The sequence below is a fragment of the Punica granatum genome, chromosome 5, assembly GCF_007655135.1.
Source record: "Punica granatum isolate Tunisia-2019 chromosome 5, ASM765513v2, whole genome shotgun sequence".
Taxonomy (NCBI): Eukaryota; Viridiplantae; Streptophyta; class Magnoliopsida; order Myrtales; family Lythraceae; genus Punica; species Punica granatum.
Window position 1 is genome coordinate 10716064 of NC_045131.1, and position 22047 is coordinate 10738110.

General features: G+C 35.6%; 2 protein-coding genes and 1 non-coding gene across 3 annotated transcripts; 1 reads left to right on the top strand and 2 right to left on the bottom strand.

The window, feature by feature from the left end:
- Positions 1–6238: 6238 nt before the first annotated feature.
- On the bottom strand, positions 6239–7013 carry LOC116208797 (dirigent protein 1-like). Its single transcript, XM_031542360.1, has one exon. The coding sequence runs from the start codon at positions 6920–6922 to the stop codon at positions 6362–6364; it is 561 nt and encodes a 186-aa protein (XP_031398220.1). The 5' UTR covers positions 6923–7013; the 3' UTR covers positions 6239–6361.
- Positions 7014–9506: 2493 nt separating this feature from the next.
- On the top strand, positions 9507–9702 carry LOC116209741. The gene has a single exon (XR_004157333.1). It is a non-coding gene; the product is annotated as a U2 spliceosomal RNA (small nuclear RNA).
- A 167-nt stretch (positions 9703–9869) lies between these two features.
- On the bottom strand, positions 9870–11458 carry LOC116207171 (TPD1 protein homolog 1-like). Its single transcript, XM_031540050.1, has 3 exons — positions 11024–11458; positions 10794–10904; positions 9870–10449 (listed from the first exon to the last, which is right to left on the bottom strand). The coding sequence occupies exons 1-3, from the start codon at positions 11103–11105 to the stop codon at positions 10142–10144; spliced, it is 501 nt and encodes a 166-aa protein (XP_031395910.1). The 5' UTR covers positions 11106–11458; the 3' UTR covers positions 9870–10141.
- Between the last annotated feature and the right edge of the window lie 10589 nt (positions 11459–22047).

Sequence of the window (22047 nt, forward strand, 5' to 3'; positions counted from 1 at the left end):
GACAATCAATTGCATTTATTATTAAATAATGATTATTTTTAATATCAGTGTCCAATTATTTTCTACTTGATCCTACGAAATAATAAACCTACATCATATCAAGAATTTACACTGCAAACAAATATAGGTAAGTTGGTCACGTGATTCATGTCTTAATCATGCCATCCCATTGCACCTATGAATAATGCCTTGTATACAGTTATTGCCTCGTCATAAATATATACCTTGCTTAAGAGTTCGCATCCCTGTCAAGTTACAGTCCATATTCCCACAAGATTCAAAATGAAATAAGTCGATATTTGTCATGTTGTTCGGTGTAATTATATACTTCGCTCGACATGTACTTCTAATTTCGAAAATTTGAGTATTTAGTATTACTATTCCTCTCAAGAAATATGCTTCCCCGAATTCATACTAATATCCTTTTCGTTACGAAAATTGATATTTACATTCCATTCAACTAACAATTTGTTGGTCGTGCAATAACACTGACTCCCACCTTGACTCGAAGAAAAGGAGAAATAAATGAGCTTGGTTCGTGTCGATTTCTTATTTGATTTTGGCGTACGTAAAGTAGGAGGTGGTTGGCGAACCCAATGGACGGCTGGCTTGTCTCTTTGGACGATAGACGGAGACACCTAATTCGGCGTGAGTCACTTCATCGTATTATAGATAGAGCAGCCGGTTAATGCAATGCATGCATTAGCTGCCCTTTTCATCTTTATGGCCAAAAACCATTCCCAATGAACGATAAATATACTCAAATTTAAGAGAATAATCCTCAAATCCTATTGAAAATCGGGAAAAAAAATTCAAACCCTCGATCAGATTTAGGACCATTATTTCGTATTAGCACTTCGCACTTTCCCGTTATGATTTTCCTTTTAAACGAGATCGATGGCTTGGTCTATTAACCTGAGGTTTACTGCTTTAAATAAACGAAAGCACCAAATCTGATTGATGTATTGGTAATTAATTTTGATCAATCTGATCTAATCAGATGAAGCATGAACTGGATTTTTTTCGGCGTGCACCTTAGTATTCGGAGTCTAACGGGGCCAACTAATTCAATTTGAATATGATCAACTCACTAAATGATAGAACTCTTCCAACCATAATTTTCTCTAGTATGAATAAGACTCGAATTTAAAATTTTTATATGGAGAACAAACTCTGAAGGCTTTAATCAATCCATAGTGGTTTGGATGGTAATATTGTGAACAACCACTTTGGTAAATTAGGGAATAAATATTAATATCATCAATCAAATTAAGCATGCTCGATTTAATTCCTTTCCCTTCCTCATATAATATATGCATATATTGGCCAAATATATATACGTATATGCGCTTTTCCAGTTTTTCCAATCATTTATATGTATATATATACTTATTTTTTATTAGTTGTTAGTGTTTTGAATTAAGTGAATGTGTTAGAATTATCATCAATTTCCTAACTCCCTCTAGTTATTTTTGCCGAACTGGCCACCCAGGCTGACTTTCTAACATACAAAGTTTGACTTAAGAAGTCAAAATCTGATTTCTCAATTGTCAGTGCTGAAACATTGTTTAAAGCATGATCTTATAATGGAAAAACAAACAAAAGAAGGGTTTTTTTTCCCGACAAGACAGTGAGCATAACAAAACAAATTTATGAGGAATTTTTTTTTTAAGAAATGGGCCGAAATCCAAGACTTATTGAATTTTTTATCATACGTCTAATATGTTGCTCACTATTCATCTATTAATTGTAAGCAGACTTACCTATTTGCTACAAATCTATCGGTGTTTCGTGCACTAAATGATAAAGTACGAAGATTTTTTCAAAATGAATATCTTTTAGACTTGCAATTATTTCATGTGAAGACTCGACGTAAATAAAGACGAAGCACTAAACTTATTCCATCTCTTGATCCATCGTAACAAGTACATAGACCTACTTATAAGAAAAATCGGACACTATGGCGGAAGGGCGTGCATGTCCACAGGAAAATATTGGAGGGTAATTTATATGAGGATCTTCATAAGAGTTACTTTGGAATACAGAGAAATGAAAGTCTTATATAGAGACAACATATAAACCACGGAGTATCGAATGGGAGCTTATGATGAATTGTACACAACGACAATTGCCATCCGAGCTAATACGATTCTCTCAACACAATTGAAACAGTCAAGCAAAAAATTAATAAATAATATTAATTAATTGACAAACAGAAAAAAGAAAAAAAAAGGATGAAACAAGAGGAATTGAAGGGCGACAAAAGGGATTAGAATTTTTGAAACGATTTCATACATAAAAAGTCAAAGGTCTTGTTTGGATTGCTGAGTGTCTATATATTCGTGAAATGATTTCAGCTCCCTCCTCTACGCTAAGTCCACTTGTAAAAAAAACACAAATAAATCCTCGAAATGGTCAAACATTTCACATTCTAATATGATATTTTATTGTTCATAAATACCCAAAAAAAGAAAAAGAAAGCAAACCTTCGCATGTCTTTTTACTTCAGTTCAGCCCGTCAGTGCTGACTACCCACCCACACTTAGACCAGTGCCGAGTATATTATTCCCAATTAAGTTTGGTGCTTATGAACCCGACAACTAATTAATTACTACATACCAAATATGACAATATGATAGAAATTGTGAGTGCCTTCAAATTTTTACAACATCCTAGAAAAAGAATGTAATGCAATAATATATATTTTGCTTAATGTTAAAAGATTTCGAGTTCCATTGATCTCATTTAGTCAGTAAAATTTTCCGTACCCTTTATCTTAAATTTTCTAATTCATTTTCCAAGTGAACTATATTTATTTATTCTTTCATTGGAAATATGAACCTTCTTGTAATTGAAAAGAAAATTTTCTAATCATTTTTGTTATACCTTTTTTTTTTCCTTGAAGTATTTGCCATTGAAATTGACTCGGAGCTTGCCATTGAAATTTATTCCGATAACTGTACGGTTTATCCAATCTGATCGAATTAGCTGATGTATCCTCTAATCAACAAAAGAATCGGGAGTACGAAACTAGCACAAAATTGACTCCAAAATGATGAGGATATATGTGATAGGGAATGCCTCAATTTCCCATTTTTTGACTTTATATTATATATGACGGTGGAGAGTGAATTAATATTTGGCCAAGTCAAGTCAGAATATCTCAAGTAGTGCTCTATCTACCACCACAATTCACACCGGTCAATACAATCCAACTCCGTCGATGTAGAAACTGAAGTTTATGATTTCCATGAGCATATTATTTGTCATTGCAAAGCCCATCGAGAAATGCATTCATATACACACATGCTATAGATTTCGTTTGGAAATATCAATCCATCGCTTAAATCTATATAACAAATATATATAAATAAGTAAATTCTCACAATAGGCGGTCTACATATATATTTATATATACACACTGTTGTCGAAACATCGCCCACTAATTCTTTTCTTAATGCTAGGAAAGAGACACGTATGCCTAATCTATCTATACATATAGTAAAATCTATCTATACATATAGTAAAATCTATCTTTACATATAGTAAAATTGACTTGCAAGAACAATAATTGCAATAAAAATAAATATAATTTACAAACAATGAAATATTAATTGGAAAATACAACATCTTTTTAATCAAAACTGAGTAATAATGAACCATTAAAGTTATCGTATGTTTAAAATTTAACCACGTTAACCTATAATATGAAAAAATATATTGGTATAACTGTATTGAACACTTTCAATTTTATTAAATTTATATTCATATTTTAAGCACAAGTTTGACGATCACATTAAAATATTGAGTGAACTAATAGTATGTAAAACTAGTATTACGTTTTAGCATGATAAGTGGGTAGAAACAATGCTGAATAGATAAAATAATAAATTCGTAGAACGTGCAAAAATTAGATTAGTAAAGGCTAGAAAAAGGGAGAAGAAAGAGGAACGAAAATTTTGCTGAATTTAGAATTTTTTAAGTTGTGCTGAATATATATGCTGGTGGACCGCATCCTCATTCCTTTGGGCAAATGGTTTTTAGGATAATAACCAACACACAAGAGTGAGACGTTGGCTACAATTTAGGTTTCTTTTTTTGCTTGAATACCATTTAAGTTTCGAGTACAATGCATTGCCATCAATTTTATTAGCAATTTTAATAATTATGATTCTTATTTTATTGGGTGCCAGAACACGATGATGAAGATTCTCTTTTTAATCCGTTTCCCTTCGATTCCTTGTAGATTCATGCAACAGTTTGAGGCGTATTAGCTAAGGGAGTGGTCCACCCACTTCTCTCTTCTCTTCCTCTCCCCAAATTGAATTATTTTAGTAGAGTCTGTAATTATTCTTAAGTATCGATTTTTCGTTTTTTCTTAAAAATTTGTATGTTTACGGTTAAGTATTTTTTTTAGCGGGATCATGTATATTCTCAACTTATTGATGGCGGATTACGATTAAACTAGTCTATTTATCTGCGCATTGTGCCGATCTTTCATTGTTTGATGAGACAATTTGGATTTTCAAGAAATGGAAACTTGAGAAAATGTAAAATCAGTTAATGTAGTCTATCTATATATTAATATGGGACGTGAATCAGAGATCATTCACGAGCTGATGGATTGTTTATGGAACCTCCTTATCGCTCGAATTGGATGCTTTTGGAAGCTCCACATTGCTCGAATGAAATGCTCTCATGAAAGTATTTTAAATTACTATATATATATATTATTTTCAGTGGGACTACAAATATAACCAGCCGAATAACTAAAATTAATCTTACATCGATTTAACTTTGACCACGAAATGATACAGTGAAGTCATTTTTTTGGTGTGCTATGGTATTCAAAAGTCCAATATGACTTGACTAATCCAATTCAAATTGAGTCGGCCCATTAAATGATAAAGCTTTTCCAATCAATGATTTTTTTCATTCATAGTACTCCAACCTGAAATCTTACTTAATAAGAACAAGTACCAAATCACTTGAGCCAAGTGTTGGTGGTAGCAGTTAAGTCATTTTGATTCCCCAAAAGTTGACCTCTCCCTCTTTTGTAATTTTATTTCCCTATTGACTTTAAATATGAACCAATTAATAATATATAGTAACTTCGGAGGCACCATTCGCTTTCATTATCACAATCAAAATATAACCTCCCAACCAATAAGAATTGGTTTAAACGTTTCGACGTTTGTTTTCCTTAAACAAGGTCCCCGGTTCGTACTTGTTTCCTTTAAGAAATGTCTCGGATTCGAGTATTGTAAATGGAGAAAATTCTTAATTGAGAGAGTTTTACACCTTAATGAGCCGACTCAAATCAAATTGAATTAGTCAGGATTCGTTGGACTTTTGAATACTAAGATACGCGCCGAAAAATAAATATCACCTCCCAAATTATTGTTATTAATGATATCAACCATGGAGGCCCGTGTACTCTTTTTTCCTTTTTTTGGTAATATAAATTAAACTTCATTAAATAAAACCAACAAGTAATGTTAGGCCGAAGAGGATGTATAAATAGCACCATGTCTAGCAAGGCTATCCACTGCGCCATTCGCTTTCCTGAAGTAAGGTTTAGCTCGGACCTCCGTCATCTCCCCCGCCCAAGCATCCTACGACCGGGTTTCTCCAAGGCGCGCATCATCCCCGGGCCAAACCATAAACAACTTTGGCAAATCGACTTCAATTAAGAAAACATAGAGAGAACAAGGAAAGCCCATCTCGGATTATGTAGAGCCCATGACAATCTTGTATAACCACCTCGGCACCCCGCCTTGTCCTGGTTGCGTGCACACGGAAGAGCCATCATAATTCAATTTAAGCCTCTGAATCGAATCGGGTGTAGGCATGTGCATGTGTCCATATTCATCTTTATCAATTATCAATACGGCATATTTAGGCGTACGCCCACTCTGTTATTTATCGAACCTCATTAGCCTGCCATTATGCGTAAAGGCCCTTGGGCTTGCTATTGTGTTTGTGCTTTGAGGAGAAAGATGAATGTGGCCCAATGGTCTCCGTTCAATCTGCTAACGTAACGATATGCTGTCAGTTTTGTCTACAATAACTTGTACCAGAATTTTCAGCACAAAATATGTCCTCTCTTTCAAAGTATTCAGCAGGACAATAGCCCGACGCTGCTTCCGAAATCCGTATAAGATACTGGTTTTCATCTCATGATATACGAGCTCGAATTGGTAGTTGTATACTTGAGTTAATCATTATGGAGTGCATCTGAACTCGGAATCGATTTCATCTTACGAATAATTTCTTAGAACATTTTATGCATTATGTTTGCGGAAAAATATTGAAAATAACCTCTTTACAGACCATAAATCGAAGCATACAAATATCTGTATTAATAATGCTTGACTGTTACATTAAGCTTCAAGATGCCCCTCAAATTGGCCAAGTCCATGAACTCAGTCTCCATAACACCATAGCCCTTAACAAACCGGAAGTATCCCGTCCCCGAGACGACGCTGAACTCCCTCTCCTTCATCCCGAACACGTCGGCCCCCTGAATCTCAAGTGTGCTGCCCTTGTACTCCCCGTCAGTGAAGATCACCGAGAACACCATGTGGAGCGCCTTCCCATTGAGCTGCGAGTTCACGTAAATTCCCTGGGCCCGACCGATCTCCCTCGACTCGGGGGAGGGGCCCTCCGTCACGGGGTCATCGACGGCTGCGATGGTGCCAAACTGGAGGATGCTGGACGCGGCCCCGGAGGACCCCGCGACAGTGGTGGCAGTGGCGTCACCCTCGCCACTGAAGTAGTCGTGGACGTAGAAGACAAGGGAGGTCTGCCTGTGGGGTGCCGGCGGGGGATGGAGGCCCGGGATGGTGTACGCGATGTAGAGGAGGGCGGCAGTGAAGATGAAGAAGAAGACGTTGGAGGTGAGGTTGAGCGGAGTGGCCATGGCGGGTCTTGGACTAATCTTTGTTAGTGTCTGATGATATTGAGGGAGACTTGATGACCATGCGGGAGCTTCTCTCTAGGCAAACTTTGTTTTTATTGTTTAGTAATGCGTACGAGAAGAAGATGCTAAGGAAGAAGTTGGAATTTTCAATGGAGGAAGATGACAGACACCGAGCAAATATTAATTATTATATTTGGTGAAATGAAATATAATATTAATCAAAGCTCTGATTAACTCGCTAACAAAGTTCTAATCAAATCATCTATCACAGCGATGGATTAGGAACGTGTACGGGTAAATGCTTAATACTGCGTTTGATTTGTAAATAACATTTTAAAATTAGATTTTGATTTTGAAAAAGAGTGTATAAATAATGCACACCCTTTGATTTTATATGAGTAATTTTATTTTGTTGTGGGTATAATTTTATTTTGTTATAGGTAGAATTAAGTTAAAGTAATATTTTAAAATACAACTCTGAATTCAAACAAAGCATAAATATGAGGATACTGCTCCAGAAATTCTCTAACACTATTTTTTTTTTTCGAAATGGAACTATGCACTTTATTCTTGGTAAAATAATATAAGGAATAGTGACTTTGAATGAGACACGGGAAATTATAGACGCTACTAAGCAAATATTGAGTGTGAATTACTCCTCCACTTTAGATGTATAACACTACATTAAAATATCTAAAAGTAGGAAATTGGCCCTAGAATGGATCCACGGATTTCTATTTACAAGTATCTTGATTAGTATTTACTTATTTAAAGTGAATGAGTAATGTTCATTGAATGTTTAATCTAATATTATCAATGCAATCCATTAGAGAAATAAAAAGAAAAACAAAAAATTGAACTATTAAATCGAGTTTTTTAGCGTGGCATTATGTGACATCGTAGAAGTTTGATGCTCTTGTTATTATAATAATCCACCACTATTACTATTTGCTTAGTTGCTTGTCCAGCTGTCCTATGTATATATTACAATTAGGCATGTAATATTGCTTCTGGCGAATGCCTCTAAACGGCAGCGTTTCCAGCTGTCCGGAAATCCCACTCCAAGGATTTCAGCAATCCCACACCGCCTAACTTCTAGAAACCAGTGGGAGCAGCATTACTATAAAATGTTGGGCCTGGGAATCAAGTGCTGTCTTTGTTTATGAAATTAAATATCACATGTGGGCAGATTTATCATAAGTTCTTTCTTTTTGATAGTTTTTGCGATTTCATGGATTATATTTATTTGTACAAATACCTCGGCGATTTCCACTTGTTAATATGTATAGATCAATAAGCATATCTTGGGTTGGGACGGCAATGGGATCCCCAATACCTGGAGACAAGAGATTCATATGAAAAAACATAAGTAAACGGACTCTGCTTGAGCCTCCAAAGATAAAGGTACATGAACGGCCATTTGATTCCCCATCAAAGTCTGCATTGAATCCCTTACAAACTAATGGATGTAATCTGCCCACATATGATATTAAATTATAAGTCTTAGGGGGAGGGCCCACTACAGTAGCTTGCTACTGGGGCCCATGAGCGTCGACCAGGCGTTGCACTGCTACCCGGGCCTGACGCACCCCTCCAAATCCCAGTAAAATTTTTTCGAAGCAGCCCATTCAAGGTAATAATTCATACAGCAATTTGATTAGCCCGACAGCGACAGGGCTTATTCGAGAGGTATAATATGTTGGTCCTCATGGTAAGTAAGGTAATTTTTGGTTTACCTCATCATTTAACTCACCACGCAGTGTCAATGCGTCCAAAACTTCATCCCAATATCCAGAGTTGAGAGGAACCATCGAGATTTCGAAGGCCGGACGTCCAACCCTTCATCCCAGTTTCCAGAATTGAGCGGAACCATTCTCGTCGGGAGATACAGGAAAATTTAATTATACTCCGTTGCATGGTTGACTTGGCTACGTAATAATTGATCTAGACTTAACTAAAAGCTTCGGTTCTCCAGAGAACCCAAGGTTGCTTCCAGAGGTACAATTATATGGCACGTTTGCGGATATGGCGCCATTTATTTGAATTTCAGTGATGATGTATGACATTACTGTATTATTGTACTTCATTATGCAAAATGAAGCTTCAGGATGAGATTGAGAGCAAGAGAGACGAAAAATGGAGAAACTGTATTAAGCCAACCCATGTATGGACGTCCAAGTAGTTTATGCGACGGGGCCAAATTCTCTGTGGAAATAATAACTAGGAGTCGGTATTTGCAATCTGACTGCACTGAGGAACGACTGAGTCCATATCTACACAATAATTGACACGTTATATTACATCGGATATGCGCGTTTCGCAGTGGAATTGAGAAACATGAAAACAATGCTTCAATGATCATATGCATATTCGCACATAGGAAGAAGTGACCATGTGATGTAAGACCACAAACTCCTAAACCTTTCTTTCATCTCTTTCGTAGAATTTTTTTTTCTTTTTTTTGATAAGTAATTTTGTAGAAGATCCTATTCCAAGCATTTCAGCATTCCCACACCGACGAACTCCTAGAAACCAGGGGGAACAGAATTGATATAAATGGAAGGGCCTGGGTACTGGTTAAAGCATACCTTTCTCGGCCTTTTGGCTAAGATCAAGTGTAGTATCTGTTCTTATCAGTTTAATATCTGATACGTGGGCCATCGGCCCACATGATATTAAATTAATTTTTCTAGGGGGAGGGCCTACCACAGTAGCTTGCTATTGGGGCTCTCGAGCGTCGCCCAGGCGTTGCACTACTGTCCGGGCCTGGCGCACCCCACCCAAATCAAGTCCAAGATTAATCAGCCCACAGCCCACATCTCATTGGCCCAATGGGCCCCTTGGCTTATACCCAGGCCCCTACAATAGAAATCCTGCTGAATCAGACTATAGCCTAGTGCACAATAAGGTCAATCGTCAAGACTACAAGCAAGAAACATAATAGTCATTGCTCCTAAATATTTCGTAGTATAGACTGACTTTACCGGCTGGGTCAATTAAACCGGGACGCCATAAGATCCAGACATCACAAAAGGGTGGGTATCACATGATTTCGTGCAAAAAAGCTAAAACAAAATCGCTAAGGTAAGAGTAGAAAGCAGCATTCATCGTCGAATCATGTACGACCCACCACTCGATCATGCGGGACTCCACCCAAACGTCCAATGGCTTCACATCGATATAGATACACATTACACGGTGAAGAAGCATCCCGTGGGATCAGCAGAAGTTGGCGGACTTGAAAGCGAGGGGGTACATGAAGGAGTTGGAGTATGTGAACCTGACTATCTGGCTCCCCTTTAACGGCTTCCCGGCGTTCACCAGGCAATCGTCGTAGGACAGCCGCTTGAAGGCTCGGGGATTGACTATCCTCGCTGAGGCAAACCATCCGCAGTGGACGTGGATGTTCGAGGGAGCGCACCCCGAGTTGATGCAAGTGTTCACTATCTGGACTATGTACTGAGGAATCCCCGAAGTCATCGAGTCCCTGCTCTGTGATATGCTTATGTCCCTGTTCGAGCACGACCCTGAAGATACAAATGGCAGGACTAATTAGGTTACCGCAGCCGATTACCGCAGCTCGAGCCGAGCTTGTACCAAACCATTCTCATTGAGTACAAAATTTTCTCATTTTTCGAATAACAGATATGTGCTTCGCTTGCAGTCCCATGAGATTATATTCCTATAGCCCAATGAGTCCAAGAAAGAGCATTCAAATTTCAACATGCCATTTTGTTATTTCTTTGGCCTCGATTTAGGATTTTCCGTTGATGGTGGTTTCATTCTTTTGGGCTGTTCATGGTGGCAAAAATTTTAAACTCAGAAGACACACAGAGCCATAAACGAGGAATGATGAGAAAGGAATCTTTACCATAAAATAAAAGCTTTCTATGGCCGAGAATTTCCTTTTCTGGTCTATTCACCATTGCCCTTGTGTCGTTCACATATCGACTCTGCGACGAACTCAGGAGCACACTCGAACCTGAACAAAAGAAGGGGCCCAAATGTTCTTCGCACCGTTAAACGAAAACCCGGAATAATCATGCGATATTAGATGTTTAGAGTGAAAGCAGGATCCATGAAGATCATGCAGTTAGTTACCTGGGTGTCTGATGTAAAGGCAAGACATAATGATAAGAACGATAAGTACAGTGCATGACAAGAACTTGCGGCAGGGGCTCATGATGTCTGAGGGCAAGAGCTCGCGAGAAGCTCTCTCTCCCCCCCAACAATCCCTCTGTCTCTCTCGATTCTGTTCTGAAAAGAGATGATGGTGGAAAAGGGGCAGAAGCTCACGAGGGGGCTTGAAAGGGTGAGGCAATGTGAGCTTTATATCAAACACAAATAGAACAGACTGATATGTGGGAGTGAAAGTACAGAGGGAGGAAGGAGGAGGAGGAGGAGAACGAGTGGACCACACTATCCCTTCTCTTGTGCTGATTTGCTTTTGATTTCATCTGCTGCGTTTGTTCTCTGGCGAGGACAAAAGAACAAAAGGCAGCAGCCATTTAATGCCAATGACTGCTAAGAGGAATGCCTTTTGCCCTCAGTTAAGTCTCCTATGCCATCACCATATCCTCTTTCTCCTTACCCCTTCTTTAGTTGAAGCCTAATGGGCGTGAGACGAAAGGGAATTTTGAATGCAGAGTACTCGGGCTTCAATTTTTCATTTAAACCCTTTTTTTTTTTTCTATTTTACTTTTGTTTTATGTTTTTACATTTTAGCCTTCCTTTGCCATTGTATAGGGCCATTGTAGGCATAGATCAGCAAAACATTCAAATATCCACTATATCTTCTTAGAACGGAATAATTTCAGCCCCTTAAATTGCTACCACAAACCCGTTACAGCACGATTTGCATTTCACAATAAGATCAAAGGACGAGCTTTCTGATGGAATATTCATCGGGAGAGTCGACTTCAGTCTAAAGGCTGTATAAGATAATGATATTGACAAAAAGTTCCTATTCTTGATGTCCATAGTAATACATTATCCCCTCATCAATCACAAAATTATGACATTATTATAATATTTTATTAGAACAATTTTAAAAAAAATGGTTCTGAAAAGCAAGAGAAAAGGTCCCTTTTTACCCCCCCTCTCTTTATGGTACAAATCCAGTAGCTGCAGCCACTATCTTGTTAATGTAATGTAATGTAACTATGGATCGTCTAATCACTTCATCTTTTTCTTCCTCCTCTCTCTGGTCAAAAAAGCAAATCTTGCCCTTTTCATGTCACTCTGTACTTTCTCCTCTACACCCTACAACTCTCCCTCTCCCTGTTTCTATGATGAAGTCGGCAACTCTGCAAAAGGACAAAAAAGCCCATCACCTCTGATAGAGGAGGAGGAGGAGGAGAAGGAGGAGCAATTTGGACTTTTAATTCCTATACTAGGGGGTAGAATAGAAAGGGAAAATGATGAGACCCCGCCCAGAGGGCAGGAAGGAAGGGGCAGGGCCCCTCCCAATACAAGGAAGTAATGTTAGGGTAGGGAGGAAGTCCCAATCTTTGGAGAATGGAGCACTTCCTTATTTGCCTAAACCTAAGCCCCATTAGATGCCTTCCCCAAATTGCTAAGAAGTGGTATGCCCAATAAATGGGGCACTGATCATGAAAGGCCAAAGGCCATGTCCCCTCCCCCTCTTTAACTTCTACAAACACTTGGGACTATGTGTTTGAGCTTGTGTCAACAGGGCATTTAACATTCTCATTGTTGACTTCCCTAGCCTTCACATGTGTTTTAATACAATCCTATTCCTATCACCCTATTTGGTTAGAAAATGGAAGAGTCAAGAAGGTCTAGCAAATGCCCCGAAGAGCCCTTCGACCGTATCACATTAATTTCGACAAGGAATACTCGCACAGCATCTCTTTGAATCTATATATGCTTAATGAATTATGCATGTAACTTTTATATGAAACGCGGCACATGTTTGATATGAACAAAAAAAGAAAAAGACTAAAATAGCAAAATCTCGGTAGAATTCGTCAATCGTGTAGAAATTTATATCTGCAATCCCACAAAGTTTGAAGGTTGAGGTAAATTTCGTTGATAACAATTTAATTTGTGAATCGTGTGTAGAGTGTAGACTATTTTTCTAAATATAATTAGAGCGGCGCATACGTCAATCCTAGCAAATCTCAATGAAAGCCATGGCTTTCTCCAAATCTGCAAAAAGATGATGGAGTTGGTGAACGATGGTCCTGAATGGAGGATCACTTTCGCCACTGCTTGTTGGCTGCTTTGGTCTTGGAGAAATAAACGGCTTTTTAATGATCATTTTCCTTGCCCCCGTGTGATGGAGCAGCCACCGTTCTTCAAGTTGCAGATTCCTTTAACAAAAGCATTTCAGCAAGAAAGAAGTTCTAGCAACAGGACTCGAACTTTTGCGTTGGATTCGTCCTCAACTAGGCTGGGTGAAGCTAAACACGGACGGAGCTTCTTCGGGTAATCCCGGGCTGGCTGGTGCAGGAGGAATACTTCGTGATGATAACGGGAATTGGATCGCAGGTTTTGCACAAATGACGGGGATATCTACTTCTGTGGTTGCGGAACTTTGGGGAGGTGCTAACAGGTCTCGGTGAAGCTTGGAGACGTGGATATCGACGTTTGGTTCTTGAATTTGATTCGGATGTTGTGTATTGACTGATTTGCTCCAGTGAACCATGTGCTCCACACCTTGCATCACTTGTGAGCTCTATTAAGGAAATGCTGTCACGAAGTTGCGAGGTGCACATTTTACACACTTTCCATGAAGGGAATGTATGCGCTGATCAATTGGCTCGATTAGCACTCCAATTACCGTTAGGAGTTCATATCTATCAGAACCCTCCGATTGGCCTTGAACCATTAATGTTTGGCGATATTATTGATGACCCACCTTTTCTATCATTTCTGCACTTGCCTCGTTTCATTAAAAATATATATATATATATATATATATATGATTAGTACGTTTGAAACGGAGAATGACAGCAAAGATCACATCATTTCGGATTGATAGGAATGTGATTACCCCCAAGCAATCCACACGTGTGAGTATGCGAACGTTTGAGAGGGAAAGCGAGTGAATCTCCTTCATTTTCAAGTACAGGCCACACGTGCGAAAGAAGCCCCGAATTGATCAAAAGTCAAATATTTAGCTGGCTATGAGATTTAGGACCAGAGGGAGGCACGTGTTGCTGTTAACGAGACTTAAAAGCCCAAAAGAAAAATAAAATAAATGAATAAAATTGAAAAGAAAGAAAAAAAAATGTATAAAGAGCTATGAAAAAGTTGTATCAAGAGCTGCTTTTAATTCATGTAGATTGATTTAAATAATTTGACGTCATAATTTTTTTAAATAAAATTTCAACTTATAATTCTATAATTGGGGAAAGTTCAAGATTAAAGAATTGTATCACTTAATAAATCAATCTATCTCAATTTTAGATTAATCGGGATCAGGGGTGAATTTAAATTGAGGATAATGGGTCAATTGACCCCACTTTACTTTCAAAAATCACCAGAAATGTATTAAACTTCACAAAAATTGTGTTGATCTGGCTTTTTTTTTTAATATTCAATATAATTATGGTGTAAAATAGTATTTAAACCCCACCTCTTCTCTCAATCCCTCTCCTGAAACTTGAAATTGTTTTTTACTTTCTTTTATTTTCTCCCACATTCTCAATTCCGAGCAAGTGAAAAACTTTTTCTGGACTACTTTTCTATCTCACATCTCGCCTCTGTATATATTCTTTTCTCATCGAGTCTATTTTGACCTTCGAGTAAGCTTCCTGTCCTCCGCCAAATTTAAGATTTCTAGTCACATCATAAACGCTGAGAAATCTCATCTTTTATAAACTAATTTAAATAAAATAATATTCGTAAATCTTTTCTCCATCAGTTGTCAATATGCAACTCTGGAGAAAGCTGTTCAATTAATATGAAAAATAAACTGCAAATTCAAATCATAATTATAGGTGACTAATTGCTTAAAATACTTACTAAAAAAAGCATATTTGATAATACTGAATAATGAGATACTTACACACAACATTTCAAACTATGAAATTTAATCTTGCATAAAAAAAGATAAATAATTATGAGATACTTTAATTAATGCAAAAATTTGGATGATAGTTCAAAATATTTAATTATTATTTTGATTTTATCATCTTTATACGATGAAATAAAATTATATATTGTTTAGATAATACATCTACTATGGTCATAATAAAAGGGCAGTATGCACCCACTGACTTTCGGGTTGGTCGGGGTCTATCGAACATTTTGAATACCTTGTGAAATGATCAGAGAAAAAAACAAATAAATAAATAAAAGAACTACCCTTGGCCTCATGCAAGAAAATAAGTAGAAACCAGGGAGGTCTCGTCAGGAGTGAAGGTGGTCAGATTAAGAACAAACCGAGACGCTGGGGTCAAAGAGAAAGCTCAAATAGGAACCTTTGAATCACGTTGTCGTCTCAGTGCCCCATTTCCCCCTCATGTGCAAAAGGTCCAATAAATTGGCATTTTTAGTCGATTGAGGATAGTGAATGATGTTTAATGGCCTTTTCTCTCTGTGAGAAAGGGGGATGGGTCCATGTGGTGGGGAATTAAGAGCTGCGAGTGTTCGTTATTTATTAATTTTTTTTACCACGTCAACGTGAGATAAAATTATTATGTTTTCTCTTAGCTAGAGGCATGATCTACAAACACAGTTACACTTGCAAATTGTATATGATAGTTTTACTTTTGGAATGAACATAAGGAACAAACTCGTAGAAACCTGCACTTGTCGGTACGTAGTCGAGAATTTGATTCTTATAAATTAAACTAATTGAATATGTGCGAAATGAAAGTTGATTATGACCTAAAATTAAGAGTTGTCATGAGTTTTGATTTTTATAAATTAAAAGTGTGTTTGGATTTAGAATTGAGTTGAGTTGAGTTTTGATTTTAATTGGTTTGTAATGATTGTATTGTTGAATTATGAGAAAAAGTGTGAAAAAATAATAAATAATTGAGAGAAAATAATAATTAAATAATGATTGTGTTGTTGAATTATGAAAAAGTAATGAATAATTGAGAGAATTTAATATTAAAAATTAAATTGAATGATTAAAAAATTTAAAAAATAAAAAAATTAATGATTGTGATGTTGAATTGAAGATAAGTTGAGTTGAGTTGAGTTAAAAAATTTTCAAAAAACAAACACACCCTAAACTTTTCATACTTTTTTTATTATATTATTATTATTATTATTATTATTATTATTATTCTTCTTTTTTGATGAATTCACGACCCTTTCTTATACAATGAACAAATTGTTATGCGTGAAAGGAGATAGAGATTCATGGTAAAAATATATCAAATATACACACTTGTAAATTATAATCTCTTTTCGACCTTCGTAACATAAGTTCTATGATAATATAAGGATTCAGGCATCACTCCAGCTACCCCTTTAAGGATGCGAGAGAAAAACATTATAAATATGAACAAACAATTCTTTTCGGTGAGTAGATATAATAGAGTCAGTCTCTCGTTGAAAGAAATCGTCCCCGCATCCCCAAGCCAATTTAGACGTGTCGGTGTGGAGATATCAATTGGCCATTGCCACACGTAGCGTGGATCCAATACCAAATGAGTGGTGTAAACACAAAACTAACGGTGACGTGTGCAATCGGTCGATCTAGCCGGAGGTCGGACTATTACCATATTAACTTGAGAAACTGCGCCTACATTTTTCGAATGATGTCTCGATCGAAGAAAACCTTCAATATATAAGAGGGCTCCTAACATCAATGATAATTTTGAGCAAAAGATTTTCCCCCGATTCACATCTCTGGATTTCGACTGATGGGTCGGTCAGTGGCGGCAAGGATTGGAAGTGTTCGGATGGGACGAGGATTCAAAATCACAAGGAACGGAAAAGTATTCCCTGTTTGCACGTGCGAGAAATGGCCGGGCCCATCGTACTTGTGCGACCCGACAGCGACGGGCCTGAGCTGACCGACTTCCCCGGTCAGCGGCTAGGAAGAGGGGAATTGAATGCCCGCGGGCGTACGGTTTGACCCAGACCTGCTATAGCCGGTTCCTTGTCGGGGGCAAGCGCGTGCGATCCCCGGTACTTCGCTGCCATAGGGGTATTTGGCTGCCGACCGCATGAGTGCCCTATGCGTCCTTTGCTCATTCATTCATCAATCCTTCCTGCCCCAGGATTGGACGATTAATATTTAAAGAGATTTTAATATATATTGAAAAAAATAAAATGTCAAGTTAACGGATGTTATTATATAAAGTTGTTAATTCAACTTTTATTTATTTAAATAAATTTATTGAATTATTTGCAATGCGGGTGGTTGACTATGTCTCGCCCTATTTTACATAGCTTGAGAAGTCACAGGGTCAACCCCCACTCTTCTGCAAAAACCATTCCTTACATGTACTATCATGCCCGGTATGTATCCGATTCCATGGATGGTTGGGGGATTCATGGGGTCTCAAGGATTAAATGTGGGTAAAATATATATATTTGCAACGTTTTATGCTTAGTATTAACACATAATCAATGATCGATATTGTTCTACCGGTCCCTCACAATAAGCATTAAAAGTGAGGGAATAACAGTGTCGGGTCGGGCTACGTCTTTGTCACCCTTATTACTCAGGAGATGACCTGTGTTACGTACAGTCATCGATACTCCATAATTATAGATTGTAAAATAAAAATATGAATCATATTTTTTTAGTTATTATTAAGTAATAGTAGATCATTAAAGTTTATATAGAAACTCATATAATTGATATGTATTCATTAAAATAGTGATTAATCTCATATACGCATTTGATATTGATATAGCGCAACAATTTTTTGAGCTGCATGGCTTTCTTTTTGTATACGATCGTAATTTGTTCCAAACTCGTAAAGATTTTCTCCATAAATCTCTCTGTAGAAGGAACACCGTTGTTTATGGTCTATAAAAGAAAAGTGTGTTGTCAGGAAAAAAAAGTCATGAGAATGGATAAAGAAAATAAAACATGAAAGAATGAAGCATGCGTGGTTATGAGACACACACGCGCGCATATATATAGATGTAAAATGGTAAAAATTATACATGTTAAGAAAATATTTGCCTGCCCACCTATATAATTGGTTGCATGGTAGTTGCTTCGTACATATTGACAAGTATATTTTTTTAAGAAAAATACATATCCAACTCAGATATAATTTAAAGTATTAATTCATAAAAGACTATTCATTCTGTAGATAAATTTATTTTAAATATTATATATCCTATTTCACTTTGCAATTTAAAATCTATACATTATTTAACTATAAATTAAGTAAATGCAATGAAATTTATTCAAATTTCTTATTTTATACGTAACATCTTGAGAAAAAAGGAACGTATATATTATTATTGTTTACCTCACAATTAAGTAAACATATATATTATTATATATTATTTCATTTTTTATTATTTACTTCCTCGTTAAGTAATATATATTTTATATAAAAATTTAGGGAGAAACTATTAATTATATATTGTAAAATAAAAAAATTATTTGCATAATAAAAAGAAATAGCATGCAAGTGTAATTTTATTTCTTCCTTTCTTTATTCATTAAAAATCGAATATAATTTATTATTTTATACGGTAATAATTTGAGAAAAATGAACATATATATTAATATTATTTATTTTACAATTAAGTAAATACATATATTATTATATAATTTTATATTTTATTATTTACTTCCTCGTTAAGTACTGTATATATTTTTATATAAAAAATTGGGGGGAAATTATTAATTATATATTGTAAAATGAAATATTATATTTTGCATGATTAAACGAAATAACAATGTGACCGCATTTATTTTTTCCTTTCTTTATTCATCGAAAGGCGAATTTAATATATTATAAGTAATATATTCCATTAAAATATATTAAAAAAACGAAAATGTAATTGTATTCTAATGTGAACACATTTATTTATTTCATTTGTTTATTCATCGAAAGCAAAATAGAATATATATTATAATTAAAATAAATTTATTAAAATATATTAATAAATAAATGAAAATGAATCACAGACTCGCAAATACAAAATTTGAATCGTACTCTCCCCAATATCGCACTAAATAGCTCAATTAATGAATCTCGTAATCATTCACTTTGAATAATGTCATAGTCAATATGTGTTTGGTAAGCAGCAAGAGCACGACACATTTGTAATTCGAAGTGAATGGAATTCAAATTGTACTCTCCCCGACATCAATTGAAATAGCTGAGCTTTCATATGTATATGTATATAGATAAGGCACGGGGAGGAAGCTCAAAGACGTTTATTGATCTATCACGGTTACAAGATGATGTCCAATTAGCAATGCCGTCTGCATAATCGATAACCTATTTATAAATAATAATTCATAATATACAATATTGTCCTCGGCCTCAGCAGAAGTTAGATTAATATAGCCAATGTAGTGATAGTTGAAATTTCTATGATACTAGTACGAAGGTGCCACTTCCCCAACATGGTTCGATCTCTCGTACAAAATGAAAAAAAGGCGGAGGGGAGAAGGGGTACCATCGTTTGTTTCGATCGCAGGGTACATCATAATATATAAATTTGTATAATAGCTTTCCATAACTCAATCGTCCACAACCCTCCGTATACAGCAATTCAGACAAGTTATAAGAGTAAAACAAAATTCTCGCTTCTAAGCCAAGAGAACTCAAACTATATTGCTTCGGTCGCGTGTGTGTCCTCGACGAGCCCTAATTTCCTCATGAAAAGTGTGTACGTTATTAAAGTTCTAGTCATGCCTTTCGGGTAAAGTAACAACTGAATTGATCTTTAACAAAACAATCATTTATAAAACAAAGTTCATAAAAAGTTGGACGAAGTAGAAGCATAACTTGACCGATAATTTTTTTTTAAAAAGAAAATGCCTTACTCTATTCTACCCCATTTTGAAATAAGAAAAAAAAATTGTAAATGTTGACAAATATATATATATATATATACGTAGATGTAAAAGTATATGATAAATTTATTATTAAAAATTAATTATAAAATTATTAGGAAAAAGTATGCGTAAGAAATTATTATTAAATGAGCAAAAATATAAAAAAATAATTATATTGTTGAATTGAGAGAAAAATATATATGAATTGGAATTTTAAAACCATACACATACTTAATTTGTTCTATTTTAAATAAAGAGAATAAAGTTAAACAATTACGTCCATTTAGACATTTCGACCTCAAAGACTTGAACCAATTTCATATAATATTATGTGTACTCTTTTTTTTTTGTCCGAACCATTACATATCGAAAAATTCAATATGCCCTGATTAATTTAAGTCCAAATTAGGTCAATCCATCAAGAGGAACAACTCTCAGAATAATTGATTTTCTCAATCCCAAAACTCAATTATGTGACCTTATTTGAGGGGAAAAAAAATGTAAACCTACCTAAATCAACTCACGCTGATCACGGTTAATAAAAGAAAAGAAAAGAAAAACTCATGGTGGTCTGATATGTACATACATACATACATACATATATATATATATATATATTTATATAATTTCATAAAACCCGAAGTAAATCTGTTCATCGGGTAAGATCGAAATATCCAATCCTCAGCTAAGATTTTATCTGAACCAACAGCAAGCTGCCACGTCATCACAAAAATGCTTCCCTGGATCAAAATACTGAGCCGCGCAAAAGTGCTGGTGACGTGGCTTCTTCAGAACCAGTGGCCTCAGCGGAGTGCAATTACTTCTCTGCCCTTTCTTTCTTAGTTTTATTGCTTTTCACGAAGATTTGGAATTATATATTGGACTTAAAAATCTGATGGATCTTATATAAATGAGTTCGATCCCAAAATCCTCATTTCAATTACAATCTCAAGTCCTCATTTCGACTTCCATATGATTCATCTCATAAACTTAAGACGCAATGGAATTATTAGTTTGTTGTTATAATTGCATATTGATCAACTCAAGTGTATGATAATTGGAGAACAAGGCCGACCATTCTATTAAATCGAAAAATTTGTCTTCTTTATATCCAAAATTTTAAGCCCATTAGAAGGGAAAATGGTATATCTTATAGTAGAATTATCATATTTTAAGACCCCTCATCCCTGATAAATTTTAATTTATATTCTTTACAGTAATAGTTAATTATTACCTAATTAATTGCACAGTCCATATTTATTCTTTACACGCCCAATTTATTCCTCACTTTTCCTACAATGCCTAACTAATTTCCTAATATCTCCAAAATTTCTTGCGACCCCATTAACACCTCTTACCAAATTAGAAGAGCGCCACAACATTCAGTTTGCAGTTTCTATCAATCATCATTAAATAAGCTTAAGACTGCAAAGATACCTTGATTCTCGCTGCCCCACCCTCATCCTGGCGGTCATTTTTCATGTTTATATAAATTAATTTTCTTTTTGTATTTTTACTCTTTTTCTTAGTCATTCTCAGTGCACCAACAAGTAAAAAGTTATTCTGCTTTATGTTGAGAGGTATTGGAGAAATAACAATACCTCGAGTCTTTTTTTAAAAAAAAAACAATACCTTGAGTCACTTTAAGTTGAAAAGCTCGAGCTCGATCTTTCTTAATCAAGCGAAATGAATCAATTTCCACACTTAAGTTTTGTTGTTTCGTCATTCTATTATCTTAATTTATAGTAACTATTAAACTTTAATTTATACTTAACGGTACAAATTAAAAGACAAATTTTAGAATATTGATCATGAAAGTTTCAATAATAACTTTGCATCTCAAAAAGTTATGAAAATAAATATTACATAAAAGTCTATAATAGTTGTATTCTAGAAATAAAAAGGTCTCTTATTAAAATTTTGCCTTAAGTCTCAAATCTCTTGGGCGCTTCCGTTGCAGAATTACACGAAGAAGATCGAGAGGCAAAACTTCAAAAATTTAACACCATATAGCTTCACCGAATTTGAGAATGTTCATTCTTCTATTAAATGTTGTTCAAATTGGTTTTTATAGTTCACATTATATAAATCAAGAACTGAGAGAAACTTTTTATTTTTTCATAATATTAACAAGATTGTTATTATTAATTTTCTATGC

What these genes read in the sequence shown, in the direction of transcription:
- LOC116208797 (XM_031542360.1), bottom strand. Translation starts at nt 6,922, where the DNA reads ATGGCCACTCCGCTCAACCTCACCTCCAACGTCTTCTTCTTCATCTTC.
- LOC116207171 (XM_031540050.1), bottom strand. Translation starts at nt 11,105, where the DNA reads ATGAGCCCCTGCCGCAAGTTCTTGTCATGCACTGTACTTATCGTTCTT. An exon ending in CCTTTACATCAGACACCCAG is followed by an intron (nt 10,905 to 11,023) that starts GTAACTAACTGC and finishes TCTTTTGTTCAG; the next exon opens with GTTCGAGTGTGCTCCTGAGT. An exon ending in TAGAAAGCTTTTATTTTATG is followed by an intron (nt 10,450 to 10,793) that starts GTAAAGATTCCT and finishes TTGTATCTTCAG; the next exon opens with GGTCGTGCTCGAACAGGGAC.